Source organism: Pseudorasbora parva, chromosome 5, assembly GCF_024679245.1.
Source record: "Pseudorasbora parva isolate DD20220531a chromosome 5, ASM2467924v1, whole genome shotgun sequence".
NCBI lineage: Eukaryota > Metazoa > Chordata > Actinopteri > Cypriniformes > Gobionidae > Pseudorasbora > Pseudorasbora parva.
In genome coordinates, this window is record NC_090176.1 from 31,892,729 (window position 1) to 31,911,978 (window position 19,250).

Here is a 19,250-nt window from a genome sequence, read left to right on the forward strand (position 1 = left end):
AATTCCTCAAACCACACCTCTGATGAGCAAGCACACCACAGCCCTTATGGCTTTTGGATCCTTACTGTTGGAAAGAATTACTTATTTATAGAGGCTGATTTAAAATTAGACATCCTGTCAGCTAGTATTATCTTGTTAACATGCTTTAGGTTTAATTCATGTTGGGTATGCTTCAGATTGCAAGACGTTTTCAGTTTTGGGGGTCTGTTTACTGACAGTTTGTCTATAAAGAGGAAATCATATTATGTCAAGAGGAAAGACTTCATAAAATTCTAATAAAAACAAGGCCTTTTTATGTTTTTGTGCAAAGCAGACCTTTTTCAGAAATAGACCACCAGTAGCACTTCTGGTTAGTATGGCACAACCTCTTTGCCAACAGTCATCTTGGTTTAAGTCTTGGCTTGGCAGCCCAAAAACTTTAACCACTGGGCTACTACCGCCCATGATGGTACACAGAGAGATGTTGTTTCTCTTAGAGGAATAAGGAGCCCTTGAGCTCCTAATTGTTCTTGTGAAGGAGTAGTAGTTTTATATAGACTGGGACTGCATAAAAGAAGATATTTAAAGGACACACACACACACACACACATGTTGTGTTTTTGTGAATTATGTGGACTTTTCATAGGCATAATGCACTGTACAAACTGTACATTCTATCCCTCTACACTGCACATGCCCCTTAAAGGGTTAGTTCACCAAAAAATGAAATTGATGTCATTAATGACTCACCCTAATGTCGTTCCACACCTGCAAAGACCTCTGTTCATCTTCAGAACACAGTTCAAGATATTTATATTTAGTCTTAGAGCTTTTCTGTTCCTCCAATGAAAGTGTATGCACACTATACTGTCCATGTCCAGAAAGCTAATAAAAACATCATCAAAGTAGCCCATCTGTGACATCAGTTAGTTAATTAGAATCTCTTTTGGTCCAAAAATAACAAAAACTACGACTTTATTCAGCATTGTCTTCTCTTTCGGGGTTTGTTTTCAATCCTCAAAAAAAGATTTGAACGTTATGAATCAGCGTATCGATTCATGATTCGAATCGGCAATGTCACGTGATTTCAGCAGTTTTGCAGTTTGACATGCAGTCCGAATCATGAATCGATACGCTGATTCAAAACGTTCAAATCTTTTTTTGAGGATTGAAAACAAACCCGGAAGAGAAGACAATGCTGAATAAAGTATTATTTTTTGTTAAATATAACTAAATGTTAATATAACAAAACTAAATATAAATATCTTAAACTGTGTTCCGAAGATGAACGGAGATTTTACAGGTGTGGAACGACATTAGGGTGAGTCATTATTAATGACATCAATTTCATTTTTGGGTGAACTAACCCTTTAACCTTAGCCTGACGTGGTCATACTCAATTCTAGTCAGAATATGAGTCTGAATCTGCTCCATTGGGCTGTGATTATGGGGCGTGTTTCAGCCGAACCAGGAAAGACATCAATTGGATAGACCTACAACCAATCAGAGCAACGAAGCGATGCAATGTCAACAGAGCTCAAGTTGCCAAGTCAGTGTTTTTCCCCCCGCGGGTTGTTTTCTATGTCCGTGGGTTGAAGCGACTATTATGTGATATATAGACCCATGAGTGTGAATTTTAGCAGGCAACCTTGCCAAAATAACACACATTTTACCCCCCAAACGCCATTTTTCCCTCAGAGAACCCCCCGAGAAGCTATTGTTTAGGGCTAGTAGTTGGCGGGTTTTGTTTTAAAAACTTGGCAACCCTGTCTGCACGCGCGCTGAAATCAGGCTGGAATACATGATCTTTGCCGGTGTTGTAAAGAAATTAAAGGCTACTTTAACCTACCATCACAGGAAACATTCTGCATTTTTACATTTTCAAAAAAAACTTAATTTAGTATGTTTATGAATCCATACCGCTGGCAGATCCCCACAATGTAGGTGATCTCAGGTTTATATTACATTGTGTGGACATTTTGTCCCCACAATGTAATATAAACAAGTATACGCACACACATACACACACACTCTACCACTCAAGCTCTTTAAAATCCTGTAAGGTTTCTTTAAAGAAATCAATTCTTGCTGAATAAAATAATTAATTATAATAGTAAACAGGCATACATGAAGCGATACATCATGAAGAGGAGAATAATCACAAAAAGTGCCTGAAATACTGTTTGGTTCATTGCTTAGAGTAGCAGAAGCTAGAATTGGGGAAAATAGAGGAAGGTAGGTAGAGGTAAATTAAGTTTTTTTTAATTAATTTTTTAGATGAGGTTAAGTGCTCACAAAAGAGATGAATAATAAGAAAAATCTTACCCCAAACCTACATATTTATAAATGTATAAATTCAGACAGGGGCAGAGACACAGACAGGACTGAGTATCAGTAAACGTTTGGATCTTCACTCTTCTGTGTTTTAACTGCAGATGCGAGGGCTGCGGAGCCGTCTTCCATGCCGAGTGTCGGATGCGAGCGCAGCCGTGCCCGCGTTGCGTACGCAGAGAACTGCACAAGAAGCCGGCGTCATTCTGGAAGAGGCACGGCCCTCATGACAGCCCTGATGACGAAGTGCTAGACTGCTTTGAGCTGGACACCTGAGGCGGTTTATTGAGAGCTGTGCTGAGCACACTGCACTAATGAAGTCCAAGTTCTGCTGTATCCAAGAAGGACAAGATACTGCGGTCCTTCGGTGGAAGTGCTCCGTGGAAATCGAAAAATAGAGGAGTTTTTGTTTTTTGCATTCTCCCTCACCTGAGAGAGATGGGCACAGAGACAATAATTCAGCTCCCAGAGAGCAGAGGCTTCATAATGATACCAATTTACCCTTCCCTTTCATCTACCAAATGACAGCCAGGGCCAACCGACAAATACAGGAAAAGTACGCTCACGCTTGCACATAAACACACTCTCACTGACAGATGTAAAATAACGCACTTTTTGGCAGACTCACAATCCAAGAGCGATGATTCAAACCAATTTCTGGACACAAATAGAGCTTCTAATCCATTAATGGTTCGGTGAAAATGAGCGCTGCAAGATGGCAGTCTGGCCGCTCCATTCGGTTTCCCTCCACGCTGTAGTTAACCTCCGATGCCGAAGACCCTTGATCTACAGCGCACGAAGGCTGAGCGTAAAGATGAACATCCTCAGAACATATTTTTTTCTGTTTTAACATGTATTCATTATTGCGTTTTCACTTTTGCAATTTGTTCAATGTTTTTTATTTATTACAAGTCTATAGCACTTTCAGTCACAGTACGTTTCCATATCTGTTTTCATCTTAAATCCGTGACGCTTTAAGCTTAGCGGACTACAGTGAAGGTTGTAATGACCTAGGGCTGGTGTCTTGTCCCATCCAGCCAAAGCTTAAAAAGTTTGACTGTTTATCAACACTCAATGGCACTGCCTATAAGCAGCTGAACCACGTTGTTCTTGCTAACCGCCTGGTCTATGATTACAAACTACCCTCGGCCACCAAGCCCCAAAATTACAGTCTAGAGTTCCAGGGCTTTGTTTAGCATTCGTACGTCTTTTAAACAAGAAACGCAAAGCAAACCCGCCGTGGACTGCTTTGGTTCCACGCTGCCTCTCTGTGCTCATACTGTTTTCTTGTTACTTGAACTTAGAATTGGCACTAAAGTCACTTGCTTTGCTTTTGCTGCCTTATTTGACCAGACCTAGTCGGACAAGATGTGGACGATACCAAAATTACCCTTTTTGCCTGTCAACGTATCGAGCTGACTGACATTTTAGAATGTTCCCTTGAATCCCGAGAATCACTATTAAATCTAATTTTCTTTTGTTATTTCTTTGTTGTTGTTTTTTTTCTGCTATAAGCATACAGTCGGAGATAAGAGCAGCTTCTCTCTTCCTCGACACCTCACCAGCAAACCGATTTAGATATAAATCACATTTAGCTTTACTGATATAAACGCATTGGAATTACACAAGTTACTGGTTATACCAGATGTGAAACGTTCAAACTGGAGCTGTGCACTTGATGTTTGACACTTCGACAAGCCATCTTTAGTTTATTACAGGCCAACAACTGGCAATATTGAACTCGTGCACATGGGTCTAGGTCAATTTACATTTCATTTGCTACCATTACGTGTGTGTGTGTGTGTGTGTGTGTGTGTGCGTGTGCGTGTGCGTGTGCGTGTGCGTGTGCGTGTGCGTGTGCGTGTGCGTGTGTGTAAGTTTTAAGCTTGTTTTGCACCAAGAGGTTTACTTTTAAATGGGATTCAGTCTTAGTTTACGTGTGATTATAATGATGTTAAATGATGGATGGATGAATTGGAACCTTTGTTTGTATTTATTGAATCTGTGTCTGTTTGCCTGCCTTAAATTGAAAGCCAATGCATCGGCCTGTTGATGTTCTTCGATTAGCAAGATATAGTCAATCAAATAATGTTTCAGTATTTAATCTAATCAAAATATCAGGCTAAAGAATATATCGCAATATAATCACTTAATCCTTTTGGTATTTGAAGGTAAAGACCTTTTACTTATCTTACTAAAAAAAGTAATCTTCCCGAAATCTGGCAGTCTCTTGTTTTCCCATCAGAGATCTTGTCATTTCACCGTTTTAAACTTGAACTGAGTTTAATGCACCATGTTTTACTTGATACTGTAAGATGTAATGGTGCATTTGAAATCGGTTCGCTTTGAAAGTTGATGTATTATGTTACATTGCATTATTCGTACTGTTCTTTAAAATCAGGGATTCTTAACGCACTGAATAATGGGACAAACAAAAAGGGAACTCAGTGGATGTACTTGGTGAATATCTTTTGTTCCTTCAGTACACCAAATTGGTCTTTCATTTTCATGTTTGTTGAGGTGTAATGGAAGGTTTTTTTTGCTGTCATCTTGTTCTCAGTTGTATATTTACATGTCAGTTTTGTTTCAGAAGTATTTATTGTATTTATATACTTCACTGCAATTTCTGTATCATTTTCTGGACTTCCCCAGTGCTGTCTTGTATTCTGTAAACTCTCCATTACAGACAACCTCTTGCAACTACAAATATTTGTGTTTCAGTACTGGTGCGGGTTCCTTCCAGGTTTCCTCTGTTTTTTGTTGTTGTTTTGTTTTTTCCTTTCTTTTTTTTACCACTGTTGCCAATAAAGAATATTACTTAACACATTCTGCTCTTTTTATGCTTCAAAACTAATGTCCTCATCTAAATGGACTTTTAGGATTTTGCAAAGTAATTTCAATTCTACATAGATTAGTTTCCTGGTCAGAATCCAAGGTGGCAGCCGTGGAACAAACGCATCATAGCAGTGGCTGTGGTTGTGGTGTTCCCTTTTGGGTCCTGGTGCACCGGAGTGGGTCCAAGCACTGACTCACGAGCTAATCCCAAATTAAAAGCCACATGCTTGTATCTGGTTCTGTCTGGAGTTGTACCAACAACCACTGGACCTGTTAGAAACCACAGCATGAGGCTTCTAATTTTTTTTTTTTACAGTGGTACCGACGTATAAACATTTAAAATACAGTCTAGTGATATCATGATTCTATTAAGAACAGTTACCATGGATGTATTTTCTTCATTCTTAAGGCATTTTAAATATTTGTCCAACCTTACCAGGGCTCAACAATAATGATGGTCTGCTGGCCCAGGGCCAGTTTGAGTGAGTTTTGGACCAGTTGACTGAAAAATTACTTTTGATAGTCTTGAAAGCATGAGTGTGTTGAAAACTACAACCTAATCAGAGATGTTTTGTATTTTGTCCTTTTGTTTTCCAGCAAAAGTGTGTTATTAAATATATACAATTTAAAGAAGAAGAAAGTATATCTAGCTAATATAGAAAGGGATAATTTTGTGGTTAAAAATCTGAAAGTAAAAAAAATTCCATTGAGCCCTGCTGTTTATTTTTGCAGATTGTTTGCATTTGATTTAATTTAGTTGTATTATTATTAATATTATTAAATATATGTTTTAATAAATATAAACACAGACACAAACATTACAGGACTGTTGAATGCTTGGTTTGAATGCTGTTGAATCTGATTGGTTGACGGATGTTCTAGGTGTGCAATTATTTTCAGAGAAACGCTCAGATAAAATAGTTCCAGGAAGGTCTTGGCCGTATTATATCACTACGTCAGATGAGTTCAGTTATTTTAAATGTCTTGAAATCAGTGCTTGATCAGTGTCACCCCACAGCAAATCACTTTTTCCACACTTTGTTACAGCCTCATTTCAAAATGGAATCAAATAATTATTTTCCTCAATTTTTTTCAAACAAGGCCCCATAATAACAACGTGAAAGTTTGTTTAAAATCTTTGCAAATTTATTAAAGATAACAATAAAAAAAAAATAAGTTTGCCATGACACTCGAAATTGAGCTCAGGTGCATCCTGTTTCCACTGTTCATTCTTGAGATGTTTCTACAACTTGATTGGAGTCCACCTGTGGTGAATTAAGTTGATTGGACATGATTTGGAAAGGCACAGATCTGGGAAACGGTACAGAAACATTTCTTTAACATTGAAGGTCCCAATGAGCACAGTGGCCTCCACCATCCGTAAATGGAAGAAGTTTGGAACCACCAGGACTCTTCCTAGAGCTGGACACTCGGCCAAACTGAACGATCGGGGGAGAAGGGCCTTAGTCAGGGAGATGAACAAGAACCTGATGGTCACTCTGACAGAGCTCTAGTGTTTCTCTGCGGAGAGAAGAGAACCTTCCAGAAGAACAACTATCTCTGCAGCACTCCACCAATCAGGCCTGTTTGGTAGAGTAGCCAGACGGAAGCCACTCCTCAGTAAAAGGCACATGACCGCCTCTCTCAGAAGGACTCTCAGACCATGAGAAACAAAATTCTCTGGTCTGATGAAAGAAAGATTGAATTCTTTGGCCTGAGTTGCAAGTGTCACGTCTGGAGGAAACCAGGCACTGCTCATCACCTGGCCAACAACATCACTACAGTGAAGCATAATGGCGGCAGCATCATGCTGTGGGGATGTTTTTCAGCAGCAGGAACTGGAAGTCTAATCAGAAACGAGGGAAAGTTGAATGCAGCAATGTACAGAGACATCCTTGATGCAAACCTGCCCTAGTGCGCTCTGGACCTCAGACTGGGCCGAAAGTTCATATTCCAACAGGGCAACGACCCTAAGCGCATAGCTAGTAAAACAAAGGAGTGGCTACGGGACAACTCTGTGAATGTCCTTGAGTGGCATTCTTGAGGACTTGAACCGATTTAACATCTCTGGAGATATCTGAAAATGGCTGTGTGACACTCCTCATCCAACCTGATGTAGCTTGAGAGGTCCTGCAAAGAACAATGGAAGAAACTGCCCAAATATAGCTGTGCCAAGCTTGTAGCATCATACTCAAAAGGACTTGAGGCTGTAATTGGGGCCAAAGGAGCTTCAACAAAGTATTTAGCAAAGGTTGTGAACACTTGTGTACATGCAATTTTTTTGATCTGATGATCATGATCATTTTTCTTTTTTTTTTATTGTTATTTTTTATTTGCAAAGATTTCAAACAAACCTCTTCCACATTGCCATTATGGGGTATTGTTTGTAGAATTTTGAGGAAAATGAATTTAATCCATTTCGGAATAAGGCTGTAACATAACAAATTGTGGAAAAAGTGAAGCGCTGTGAATACTTTCCGGATGCACTATAAGCAGAATAATCTACTCAGGGCCATTGAATTATTCAAATTATTATTATTCAAACATGAATAAAAAGCACCCCATGCCAATGGTTAAAGAGTATATTGCAGGTTAGAGACTCCAGTGAATCCGTTTATAGAAAAATAATGTGGGACCTAGATTTTCTTAATATTTACATGTAAATCCGCTTATACGGCTTTTTGAGTCATTTTTGTAAGAAAATTTTACTTCCGCATCTAAAAATTGAATTTTTAAAGGAAATTATAAATGTTTATTAATATTCACATGGCAGACCACATCCACACAAATATGACACAATAAGGTGCAGGCCAGGATTAGACAGAACAACGATTAGAGGAGATGCATTGAGTTGTTGTGTGAGGAGAAACAGTGGAAAACAGAGCAGGTAAGAGACTAGTTAGCTCATGATATAACTGTATACGCTAGCATATGAACACTGTGCTCAGATTACAATACTTTGCTGATAATTATGATGGCAATCGCAAAGCTAGTATTGGCCATCTAGGAGTATTGATACCAATAACAGAAACTAATAATATGTTTTGACCATCTGGCATAAGTCCCACTCGTTAAAGCCGGGCGTAACATTACACGGTGCGGTTTTTGCTGTCATACGATATGTTTTTCTGCGTGGACATCGTAGATGCTCGTATGGTCGTGGCTCGCAGCATGTGAGTGGAAATAGGAGCCGAGCACTTTTCTCGCACCTCCCGATCTCACAATATTTTTTAAACATAAAAAAAATCATAAAAAAGTTGGGGAGTCGTCTCGATTTTCACCAGCATATGGCTGTCCCCTATTGCCAAATCATGCACAACCATGTCATAGATCTACACTGTAAAACCCAACAAGTTACGGTAACTCAAACCATTTGAGGAAACCGATTGCTTCAAACCAATTAAGTTTTAAAACCATTAAGTATGAGTACTGAAAACTCATATACATTGAGTTAAATTAACTCATATTTTAGTGTTGTTTAAGTGTTAAAACTTATATTTTAGTGTTGTGTTGATCAATTATTAAGAGTAAACTGAACTTAAAGATTTTAAGTTAATTTTATTAATTCAGTTTGAATTCAGGTAACAAATCTAACTAAGTCTTAACAACTACATGGTTACTTAAATGGTTTTAGGAAACAGATTGCGGCAAATGGTTTAAGTTCATCAAACTCAAAGTGATTAAGTTACATAAGACTAAGCACAAGCTAACATTGGTACAAAATGAAGACAGAACAGGAGGGTATTTTTAAGTAATTTATTGAAATATAACATTTACATCATAAATACAGTATGCCATATGTTCACAAATATAACTAGACAAAAAATATGACTTTTTCACCAAATAAAACAGCACAAAAATGTTTAAAAAAGTCATAACATTTAAATAACAAAACATATAAAATAAAAAAATTATGTAAAAAGGTACGTTTCCTCAAAAAGCAAAAGCACTGTATGATCTTTAATGTACTCTAAGTGTATTGCACTGACCGAAGACTTGGCAGACATCACCACCTCATCTTTAAAGACAATCAAAGCATCCAGTGGGTTTAAAGGTAACGTTCCCTCTTCCTCCTCGACAGTAAGGATGGTGACTGTTGGCTTCTGCACCTGGTCAAGCTCCTTTTTCTATATGCATTGGAAAAAAAGTTTGTATGACACCACATATAAAAATAACCCTTGTCAGGGCAGACACCATATTTCAATTTTCATAAATAAAAAAAACGTTGTTATAAGGAACGGATTATTGTTGATTTAATTGGGCGTGTGCTTATTTAAACCCCTGTAGTTCAATTTTGTAAAGATGTTAAGTTGTTTGTCAGCAAGGTTTAATTGGGGGAAAAACATTTTCAGGGGTGTATCAGCCGAATGTTCTAGACCTTGAATTGAATGACGAATTGAATTGAATTGAATTCAAGCGATAATGCACACATTGCAAAACATTTGTTTTTCATGTCAGTATGTCATAAATAGAAAGAGGCAACAGTTTACTGTCAAAGATTTGTCGCTCACATCACGCCGCATCCAGTGTAGACAACATAACGGACTATAAGGGGCTCTTTTGTCCTGTCGCGCTGCTCACATCCGGTGTAGACAAGGTGAAACAAGACAGATTTGATTATAAAATTTTAAATGGATAATGGCAAGACATCCTTGGTGTAAATTACGTTCTTCTTTCAGATTAATATAATCAGAGCGGTATTAATAAATGTCCTGGTTAATCCAAGCATTATAATGGCAGTAAATGGCTGTCCAAAATTTGAAGCCAAAAAAGTGCATCTATTCATTATAAAAGTAATCCACATGACTCTGGAGGGTTAATAAAGTACTTCCGAAGTGAATCGATGGGTTTATATGAGAAAAATATCCATATTTAACTCGTTATAAAATAAGAAAATAACTAGTTTCCGGCGCAACGATGACGTCGGATATAACGTAAAAAAGCATAACAGCCACGGCGTTGACGGCGGACGCAGCGTAAAAAACATAAATGATGTGACGATGATGTCGGGCGTTGCACAAGCGTTTTGAATCACGAGAGGATATTTTTCTTACACAAACCCATCGATTTAATTCAGAAGGCCTTTATTATTCCCCCGGAGCCGTGTGGAGCACTTTTAAAATGGATGGATGCACTTTTTTGGGCTACAAATTTTGGGCTGCCATTCACTGCCATTATAAAGCTTGGACGAGCCAGGACACGTATTAATATAACTCTGATTGTATTCGTCTGAAAGAAGAATGTCATTTACACCAAGGAGGACTTGAGGGGGGGAGTAAATCAGGGTGAACGATTCCTTTAAGCTTGAGCTGAGATTGGTTTATTATGTGTCAAATAAGCTTTTGCTGTGCTCAATGTATATGCTAATGAAAGCCTAAATTAAACGTTTTGAAGACTAGATTTTCAATGGACAGATTAATAAAATTCTTATGTGTTTGGAACAATATGAGGGTTGGTAATTTATGAATCATGACTGAATTTGTATTGGCAAGTGGACTATACATTTAAGACAACTTGAATGATCAACTATCAGTCACTGTAACCACACCATGCATTTATGCTGGTGGCAGCTGAAAGGTTAACATGTTGCTAAATAAATGTAATGTAGTTTTGACATGTGTCCTACCTTGTGTCTTGAAAAATCTCCTAACTCTTCCTTTTAAATAGTAACAGACCTGCCAGGATCGTAGTTTTTTTTATGATTCATGACAAGACTTCTTTCAACCACTGCAAATCTAGCATTGCCAATTACCTTACACCTTTACAAACCCAAGGCAACTTCAGGATAACTGCCAGTGAAAATATAACACACGAAATGTTTCTGTTTATATTAGGAAAGCCGACTATAACAACAACTTTCAAGACTTGACCAGTATTCTCCTGAAGCAATACAACATGACTTTGAATGATAGACAGACTGGACTTTGGACTTTAAGCCTTTTAAAAAAATCATATTGCTTCAGAAGACTTACAAGTTGTGCTAAAAGACATTTATGGTCATAATTACGTTTGCAAAAATAGCAATTCATTCAAAAATTAAAATTGAAGAACAAACTTATATTTGTATGAACATTATGTAACTGTTCATAACGTTATCATTTGCATTTTGCACAGTAACGTTACAAAATTCCATTGATTTGTTCAATGTTAATTCTAACTTACTTACTCATAGAATTGTAGCCACGTTGCTGCCATTGCACCTTTGTTTTTGTTTTGAAAAGATTTAAAACAATGTGTTAGTGTGAGTTTCAAATGAGAAAACGTCATGAGAAACAAATAACAGTTTAAAATTTTATCTAACGTTAGCAAAACAGGATCTAAAATGCTCCTCAAGTCACTTTGTTCACCCCGGAGCTTCAGCTGCTTTAGTCAAATTAACTAGCATCACATATGATAGAGGAAACTCGAATTCGATTAACAATACATTTAAAACGGTTGTAATATAAGGAATGCGTGAGTTTGCATTAACGTTACCTTTTGCTTTAACATAGTTACCGTCACTGTGGCACGAGAGACGTGGAAAGATGGCCAGCTGTCTTTAAAGCCAGCGTGTATCTGTCCGACTGTGAGAAAGCACAAACATATATTTTTTAATTCCCCGCTGACAAACTGCAGTGTAAAACAGCATAATTAACTCCAAACGTGTACATTACCGTTGATAACACTGGTGCAATAGCGCATTTGCTCCTAATGTTAGATTGTTTGCTGGCTAACTTTACACACAACATTACTGAGCTGGTTAATCTTCGGATAAACATAAAAGAGGTACGAAAATAACACTGAAAACGTTCAAACATGAGCGAAATATGAATAAATAAGTTTGAAACGCTTACCTTTTGTTTTTCTTGACTGTAGCGCGAGCCGTCCTGCTGTGACTGGACTGAAGGAGGGAAAATGGCGAGGTTTTTGTTACCTCGGAAACTCACTGGGATGATACTTTGACATGACTAAATGTAATGACTTTAAAAGAGCTTAATGTAAGACTGTAGGCTTAATATGAGGTAGATTAATGTATATACTATTGTTTATTTATTTATTTTATCAGCTTTTAGTTATTTAATTGGCCATAGATGTAAAATACTAGATTAAATAAATATCTGTAACTTAAACCATTAGAGTTAAAAAGTTTTAGTAACTTATTTAGATTGAGGTTTGCTTTCAATAATACATTTTTGAGTTAACATCACACATATTTGTTAAGTTGAATTAACTTTTTTGGTAACATTAAGTAAAATGAACTTATTTCATTTAGTGAATTTCACTGTTAGGTTTTACAGTGTATGAGTATTTTTATGCTATAGCTCAGTGGCTGCAACCATACAGCTGAATCTTTAATGTGGTCTGCCTGTTTTTTGCTGGAGGTCCTGGACATCTTGTTCAGATACATGGTATCATGGATTCTAGCATATATCAACCTCAGCTAGAAATCGTATAATGGGCCAGGGTTGGATCTTTCATCAGAACAATGATCCAAAACAAACATCAGAATCAACACAAAAATGTGTCACTCAATACAAAATGAAGCTTCTGCTATGGCCTTTCCAGTCCCCTGACCTGAACCCTGAGTGTATATATACTATACTGTTATAATAGTAATACACATGCATGCATACATATTTAAATATAAACTGTACTTGGACACTACCATGTAGTCACCATGAACACCTGTTTGATTTTCCCCCCTTCCTGTTCTATATATTCACGTTCATCACCTTACATGTGCAGGAAAAAAAGAACCAGACTTGTTTAATATAGTTTCACAGACTTTCCCAATTCTTGTCTGAGTGATGTCTCGGTTAAGCTAATGACCGGCCACCCCAGACGCTTCCTCCTCGGTTTACTTTTTCAACACTTCCCTCATGTTTTTCCCTCCTCCCCTGCTTTTTTTTCTTCTCTTGAAAGAGAACAGTAATTTGTCCTGGCCTTAGAGAGCTCTAAAGCCTTTCTCTGACAGAGAATAATCCACGAGGATCCAACCACTGCCGATGGGCCGGAACATGCCAAGTCTCTCCTCCTTTGTGTGTGTTTTTGTGAGAATGTGCTTGTTCGCTAACTCTTAAAGCCGGTTTTCGAGCCTCGGCTTAAAATCGAGGCGTCCTGCTGATCCCAGACTCCATTACGTTCTTAATGTGTGACAGCTCAATGCTGAAGATGCCTTTAAGATGGGTGTTTTCACACATATCTGGACTTGTTGCGTCCTTTTTTTTTTTGGAACGGTAAAGATTTTTTTGTGTCAAGAGGATGTTTTTAGGGATATGCTGTGGGGGGGTTTTCCAGAGACAGAACAATAGACGAATTATGCTGAAGTTGTACCTAAAAGAAGGAGAAACAAACACATTAGATGCTATGTTTATTAAGTATCAAAGCAGAATGTTTCATCAAATATTTTTACATCAAAATAAAAATCACTGAGAAGAAAATAGCTTTTGTGAAATTCCCAATCCGTCTGGACAAGCTAAACAGCCTGTTCTTGTTTCACCCTCCTCACAGTATGAGTCTCCTGCAGTATTTCCCTTCACAGCTAACATGAACTCGATGAAGGGGTGGGAGCGTATATTTGGTAGTTGCGCTCTGCTTATGAGAATAGCTGTTATTTTAGCAGGGCCGTGTGAATGTGTGTGTGAGCTGTTTGTGCATGGTCTGACTCATTTGCCTGTGATTTGTATTGAGGAGCGGGCAAATTGAACCTGAGTGTTGGTCGTGCTTAATTGTCGTCGCCAATTAGTGCATTGTTGAAAGCCACAATGGCTCCACTGTAGCGAGGGGAACGCTCTCCTTTGTGCTTCTCCAGTGGCCCACAGGCCAGTCAAGACTCATTTAGGACTCTGACAACAAGGGGCCAGAAATGCCATCAGAAAAAGACAACAAAAGGGCGGTTTAAGGAGAAAAAGACGATGGCAGAATGGAGGCAGGAGGGGTGGAGACAATTGTGACATGGGATGGAGCGCCAGGGTCCGGTTCTCGTGTAAAAGGGTTAGAATGTCTGCCTCAACCCCCTGGTTCCCTAACGTCCACCTGCCGCTTAAACACACGGGACAATTGAGCAATAACACTCCTCGACATCAGCTGTGTTCTGCTTTTTCAGGCTCATTTGTTTGGAATCTTCTTATGCAAAGGGATGTTACACACATTTTGCCCTGAAATATTGATGTTTAGCAAGCAAGCTATAATTTATACTTCATATGATTTCGTTTTATGATGTTTATATAAATGCACAACAGTACATTGTCAGTACATAAATATATTAAAGCCACAAATGAAAATGTGTCTGAATTTGATCAAACAAGTCCCATTTGTTTTACATTGAACAAAATAAAGTTTTTTCCCCCATATTTTATTCTTATGCTCACTAAAGCTGAATTTATTTGTTAAAAATACAATAAAACACTGTGCAATATTATTACAATATTTAAAATAACAGCTTAACATTTGAATATATTTGACCATTTAAAATGAATTCCTGATGACGAAGCTAAATTTTCAGGATGTCACGTGATTCTTGATACTCCAAACTTTCAAATAAAAATGTGTATAAATATTTATTTTACAATTATAAATGCTATAAATATATTTTATAAGATCTTGTAAGAAAATAATCTTATATTTTATAAGAAAAGATAGATCTTTTTTGTTTGTTTTGACTGCTGTAGTTTTACACTTGTACTGTGTTACGTACTGTTGTTAAATTGACCCATTTTTAACTAACAAAAGCTATTTCAGCTTTCCTATCCTATCATGTACTTACAATAACAGCATCCCATATCATATAATCTTCTCGTGACAGAGACAGAATAGCCAATGAAGATGAAGTCAATTTGGTAAGATTGCATCATGTTGTCATTGTATGAATTGTCCAGCCACACAGAGAGTCGAGTATCAGATAAAAGCATGTGCCCAAATGCATGTTCAGGCATGTAAAGAAAGGGAAGAGGGAGTGGATAGTAGAAAAAAGAGGAAAACCCAACCACCATGGGATGTTTTCATGTCCAAGAGACATCATGAAACACAACAGAGGGCTAGTGAGCACCACACCTCAACAAACATCATTTAACATTGCTCTACAGCTCAACTAAAGTAAATCTAAAGTTATCTGCATGACTGAGACTGGTTTTAATCAGCTTATATTTCCTCCCAATATCACAATTTGATACAAATATGTATACTGGCAATTTCCCTTCCAAGGCAACTATCATGGACACAATACTGAAAGGAAGTCAGTTGACTCCTTAAGGTGGAGTTTTGTAGTTAATGTGTGACAAAGTTCATATAGGTAACCTATGAAACAGGTGCACAAATGGCTGGCAAGTTTGATTCAGTTGCCATAGCATTTAAGACACAATTAAACATCTCGAGCGTTACATGGAAAACAATGTACGCTGCCATTTGTGGCCGTGTCTGTCACAGTGATTGATTCCCTAAGCAAGTCTGTGGCATGTAGAGTTCTGTTTACTCTCGTCCTCTCAAACTTTCTGTGAGCTGATGTCATCTAAGTGTTAATCGAGCATTAGAAATACCTGACGGAGCAAGCGGATTGGTCACTTGCACTTTTAAACACACACGTATACTGGCACACACCCTGTGAGAACTTTGGACTTATAGAAAGCTGTGAGATTACAGAATACTGAATCAACAATGAGAGAGAGAGAGGAGAGAGAGAGAGAGAGAGAGAGAGAGAGAGAGAGAGAGAGAGAGAGAGAGAGAGAGAGAGAGAGAGAGAGAGAGAGAGAGAGAGAGAGAGAGAGAGAGAGAGAGAGAGAGAGAGAGAGAGCAATAGTTTGTCACATTTTTGTATTAAAATAGCACAATAACATTACTGTAATTTGTCAGTATTTTATACTGATAAAGTTGTCCTCTGTAGTAATTTCTGAGCCATGTTTGCTGTGATATTTAACCTGTTCAAAGTGATTCCTAGTCATGGCAAATTCAAATTCCACACAGTTACTATAAACATGATCCACTGTGATCAGCAAGTGTTTCAGTGTCTTAATTTGAATCTATAATATATATAATAATAATCTGAATTGTATGTCTATTAATTTATCTTTTAAAAAAGCAAATTAACTTTTTTTATGAATATTTTGCCTGGAAAGTGTGTTTGTGCAGTCTTTAAAAAAAAATGCCACTTGGTTTGATATTTTCTTAATGCAATGCTATACATTTCTGAGTGTGGCTGACTGTTGTTATTTATACAATATTATAATAATTATTTAACTATTATAATTTAATAAATATTACTATTATAATACATATTCACTATATATATATATATATATATATATATATATATATATATATATATATATATATATATATATATATATATATATATATATATATATATATATATACAGTCTTGTTCAAAATAATAGCAGTACAATGTGACTAACCAGAATAATCAAGGTTTTTAGTATATTTTTTATTGCCACGTGGCAAACAAGTTACCAGTAGGTTCAGTAGATTCTCAGAAAACAAATGAGACCCAGCATTCATGATATGCACGCTCTTAAGGCTGTGCAATTGGGCAATTAGTTGAATTAGTTGAAAGGGGTGTGTTCAAAAAAATAGCAGTGTGGCATTCAATCACTGAGGTCATCAATTTTGTGAAGAAACAGGTGTGAATCAGGTGGCCCCTATTTAAGGATGAAGCCAACACTTGTTGAACATGCATTTGAAAGCTGAGGAAAATGGGTCGTTCAAGACATTGTTCAGAAGAACAGCGTACTTTGATTAAAAAGTTGATTAGAGAGGGGAAAACCTATAAAGAGGTGCAAAAAATGATAGGCTGTTCAGCTAAAATGATCTCCAATGCCTTAAATGGAGAGCAAAACCAGAGAGACGTGGAAGAAAACGGAAGACAACCATCAAAATGGATAGAAGAATAACCAGAATGGCAAAGGCTCAGCCAATGATCACCTCCAGGATGATCAAAGACAGTCTGGAGTTACCTGTAAGTACTGTGACAGTTAGAAGACGTCTGTGTGAAGCTAATCTATTTTCAAGAATCCCCCGCAAAGTCCCTCTGTTAAAAAAAGCCATGTGCAGAAGAGGTTACAATTTGCCAAAGAACACATCAACTGGCCTAAAGAGAAATGGAGGAATATTTTGTGGACTGATGAGAGTAAAATTGTTCTTTTTGGGTCCAAGGGCCACAGGCAGTTTGTGAGACTACCCCTAAACTCTGAATTCAAGCCACATACACAGTGAAGACAGTGAAGCATGGAGGTGCAAGCATCATGATATGGGCATGTTTCTCCTACTATGGTGTTGGGCCTATTTATCGCATACCAGGGATCATGGATCAGTTTGCATATGTTAAAATACTTGAAGAGGTCATGTTGCCCTATGCTGAAGAGGACATGCCCTTGAAACAGTTGTTTCAACAAGACAATGACCCAAAACACACTAGTAAACGGGCAAAGTCTTGGTTCCAAACCAACAAAATGAATGTTATGGAGTGGCCAGCCCAATCTCCAGGCCTTAATCCAATTGAAAACTTGTGGGGTGATATCAAAAATGCTGTTTCTGAAGCAAAACCAAGAAATGTGAATGAATTGTGGAATGTTGTTAAAGAATCATGGAGTGGAATAACAGCTGAGAGGTGCCACAAGTTGGTTGACTCCATGCCACACAGATGTCAAGCAGTTTTAAAAAACTGTGGTCATACAACTAAATATTAGTTTAGTGATTCACAGGAATGCTAAATCCCAGAAAAAAAAAATGTTTGTACAAAATAGTTTTGAGTTTGTACAGTCAAAGGTAGACACTGCTATTTTTTTGAACACACCCCTTTCAACTAATTCAACTAATTGCCCAATTGCACAGCCTTAAGAGCGTGAATATCATGAATGCTGGGTCTCATTTGTTTTCTGAGAATCTACTGAACCTACTGGTAACTTGTTTGCCACGTAGCAATAAAAAATATACTAAAAACCTTGATTATTCTGGTTAGTCACATTGTACTGCTATTATTTTGAACAAGACTGTATATATACTTTTTTCCATTTACATTTATTTTGATTTGAGTTTTAGTTTTAAAAAATTTATTTAATTTTTTCCATTAATATTTATATTTTACTTCATTTAAATTACTGAACACAATTTTAATAGTTTTACAATTTTAGTTCAAGTTCGTAAATACCATACCAAGTGAAAGTGTCCAAATCATTCACAGGATCATGCAAATATGAAGTCATCAAGATTTCCAGATGTACTGTATGTTCAGGGCTTCACCACAAAACAGGACAAAAACCTCACCTCATTCAGATTTTTTTTTTTTTTTTGGTTGACAGTTCATAACATCACAATAACCTGCTCTGACCTATAAAGATGGCATCATAGTGCACTATCTGTTCACAAGCAGAGTATCAGTGCGGTGAGGTGCTCCTCCGTCGCTTTCTTTGTCTCGTTGAGGCGTGAGTGATTAAGCTTGCGTTAGGAGTCATTATCTGAGTGTTTGCACAGCTCCATCTGTCCTGAATGGGCCCAGAGGGTAAACACAAACGTAATACAGGATACACTTGCACAAGAGACTCAAGGCCTTTTCATAGTCAGACTCAGACACACACACACACACACACACACACACACACACACACACACACACACACACACACACACACACACACACACACACACACACACACACTCGCCAGTGCCGTTCACTTCCCCTTAAATTTCCACTGACTAATTTAAACACTCATTATGGTTAGTCTTCCTTGTATTTTTGACTAACATGAATTTTCATTGTGTTGATCTGTTAAGCCATTGTTCATATCTATCACGTTTTCTATTCAATTTAGGGTGGATACCATCATAGTTAGACTCATTAAGTGACTAAAAGCTCAATTTCACGATATGACACCTGTTATACCAAAACCACAAACAGACAGACAGACTGATAGACAGACAGACAGACAGACAGACAGACAGATAGATAGATAGATAGATAGATAGATAGATAGATAGATAGATAGATAGATAGATAGATAGATAGATAGATAGATAGATAGATAGATAGATAGATAGATAGATAGATGGGGCAGGTCTTTTCACACAGATGATTGTGGCAGTGGCCCCTGGTAAAAAGGGGTTGGGGCCTGAAAGTT

General features: G+C 37.5%; 1 protein-coding gene across 1 annotated transcript in view; it reads left to right on the forward strand.

Annotated features, from left to right (window-relative positions):
- plekhm3 (pleckstrin homology domain containing, family M, member 3) overlaps positions 1-5,132 on the forward strand; it is a 46,647-nt gene extending 41,515 nt beyond the window's left edge. The window contains exon 8 of the mRNA XM_067443876.1: positions 2,415-5,132. Within this exon, the coding sequence (XP_067299977.1) occupies positions 2,415-2,586 (172 nt within the window). The 3' untranslated portion in view covers positions 2,587-5,132. The remainder of the gene's footprint in view (positions 1-2,414) is intronic.
- Positions 5,133-19,250: the final 14,118 nt, after the last annotated feature.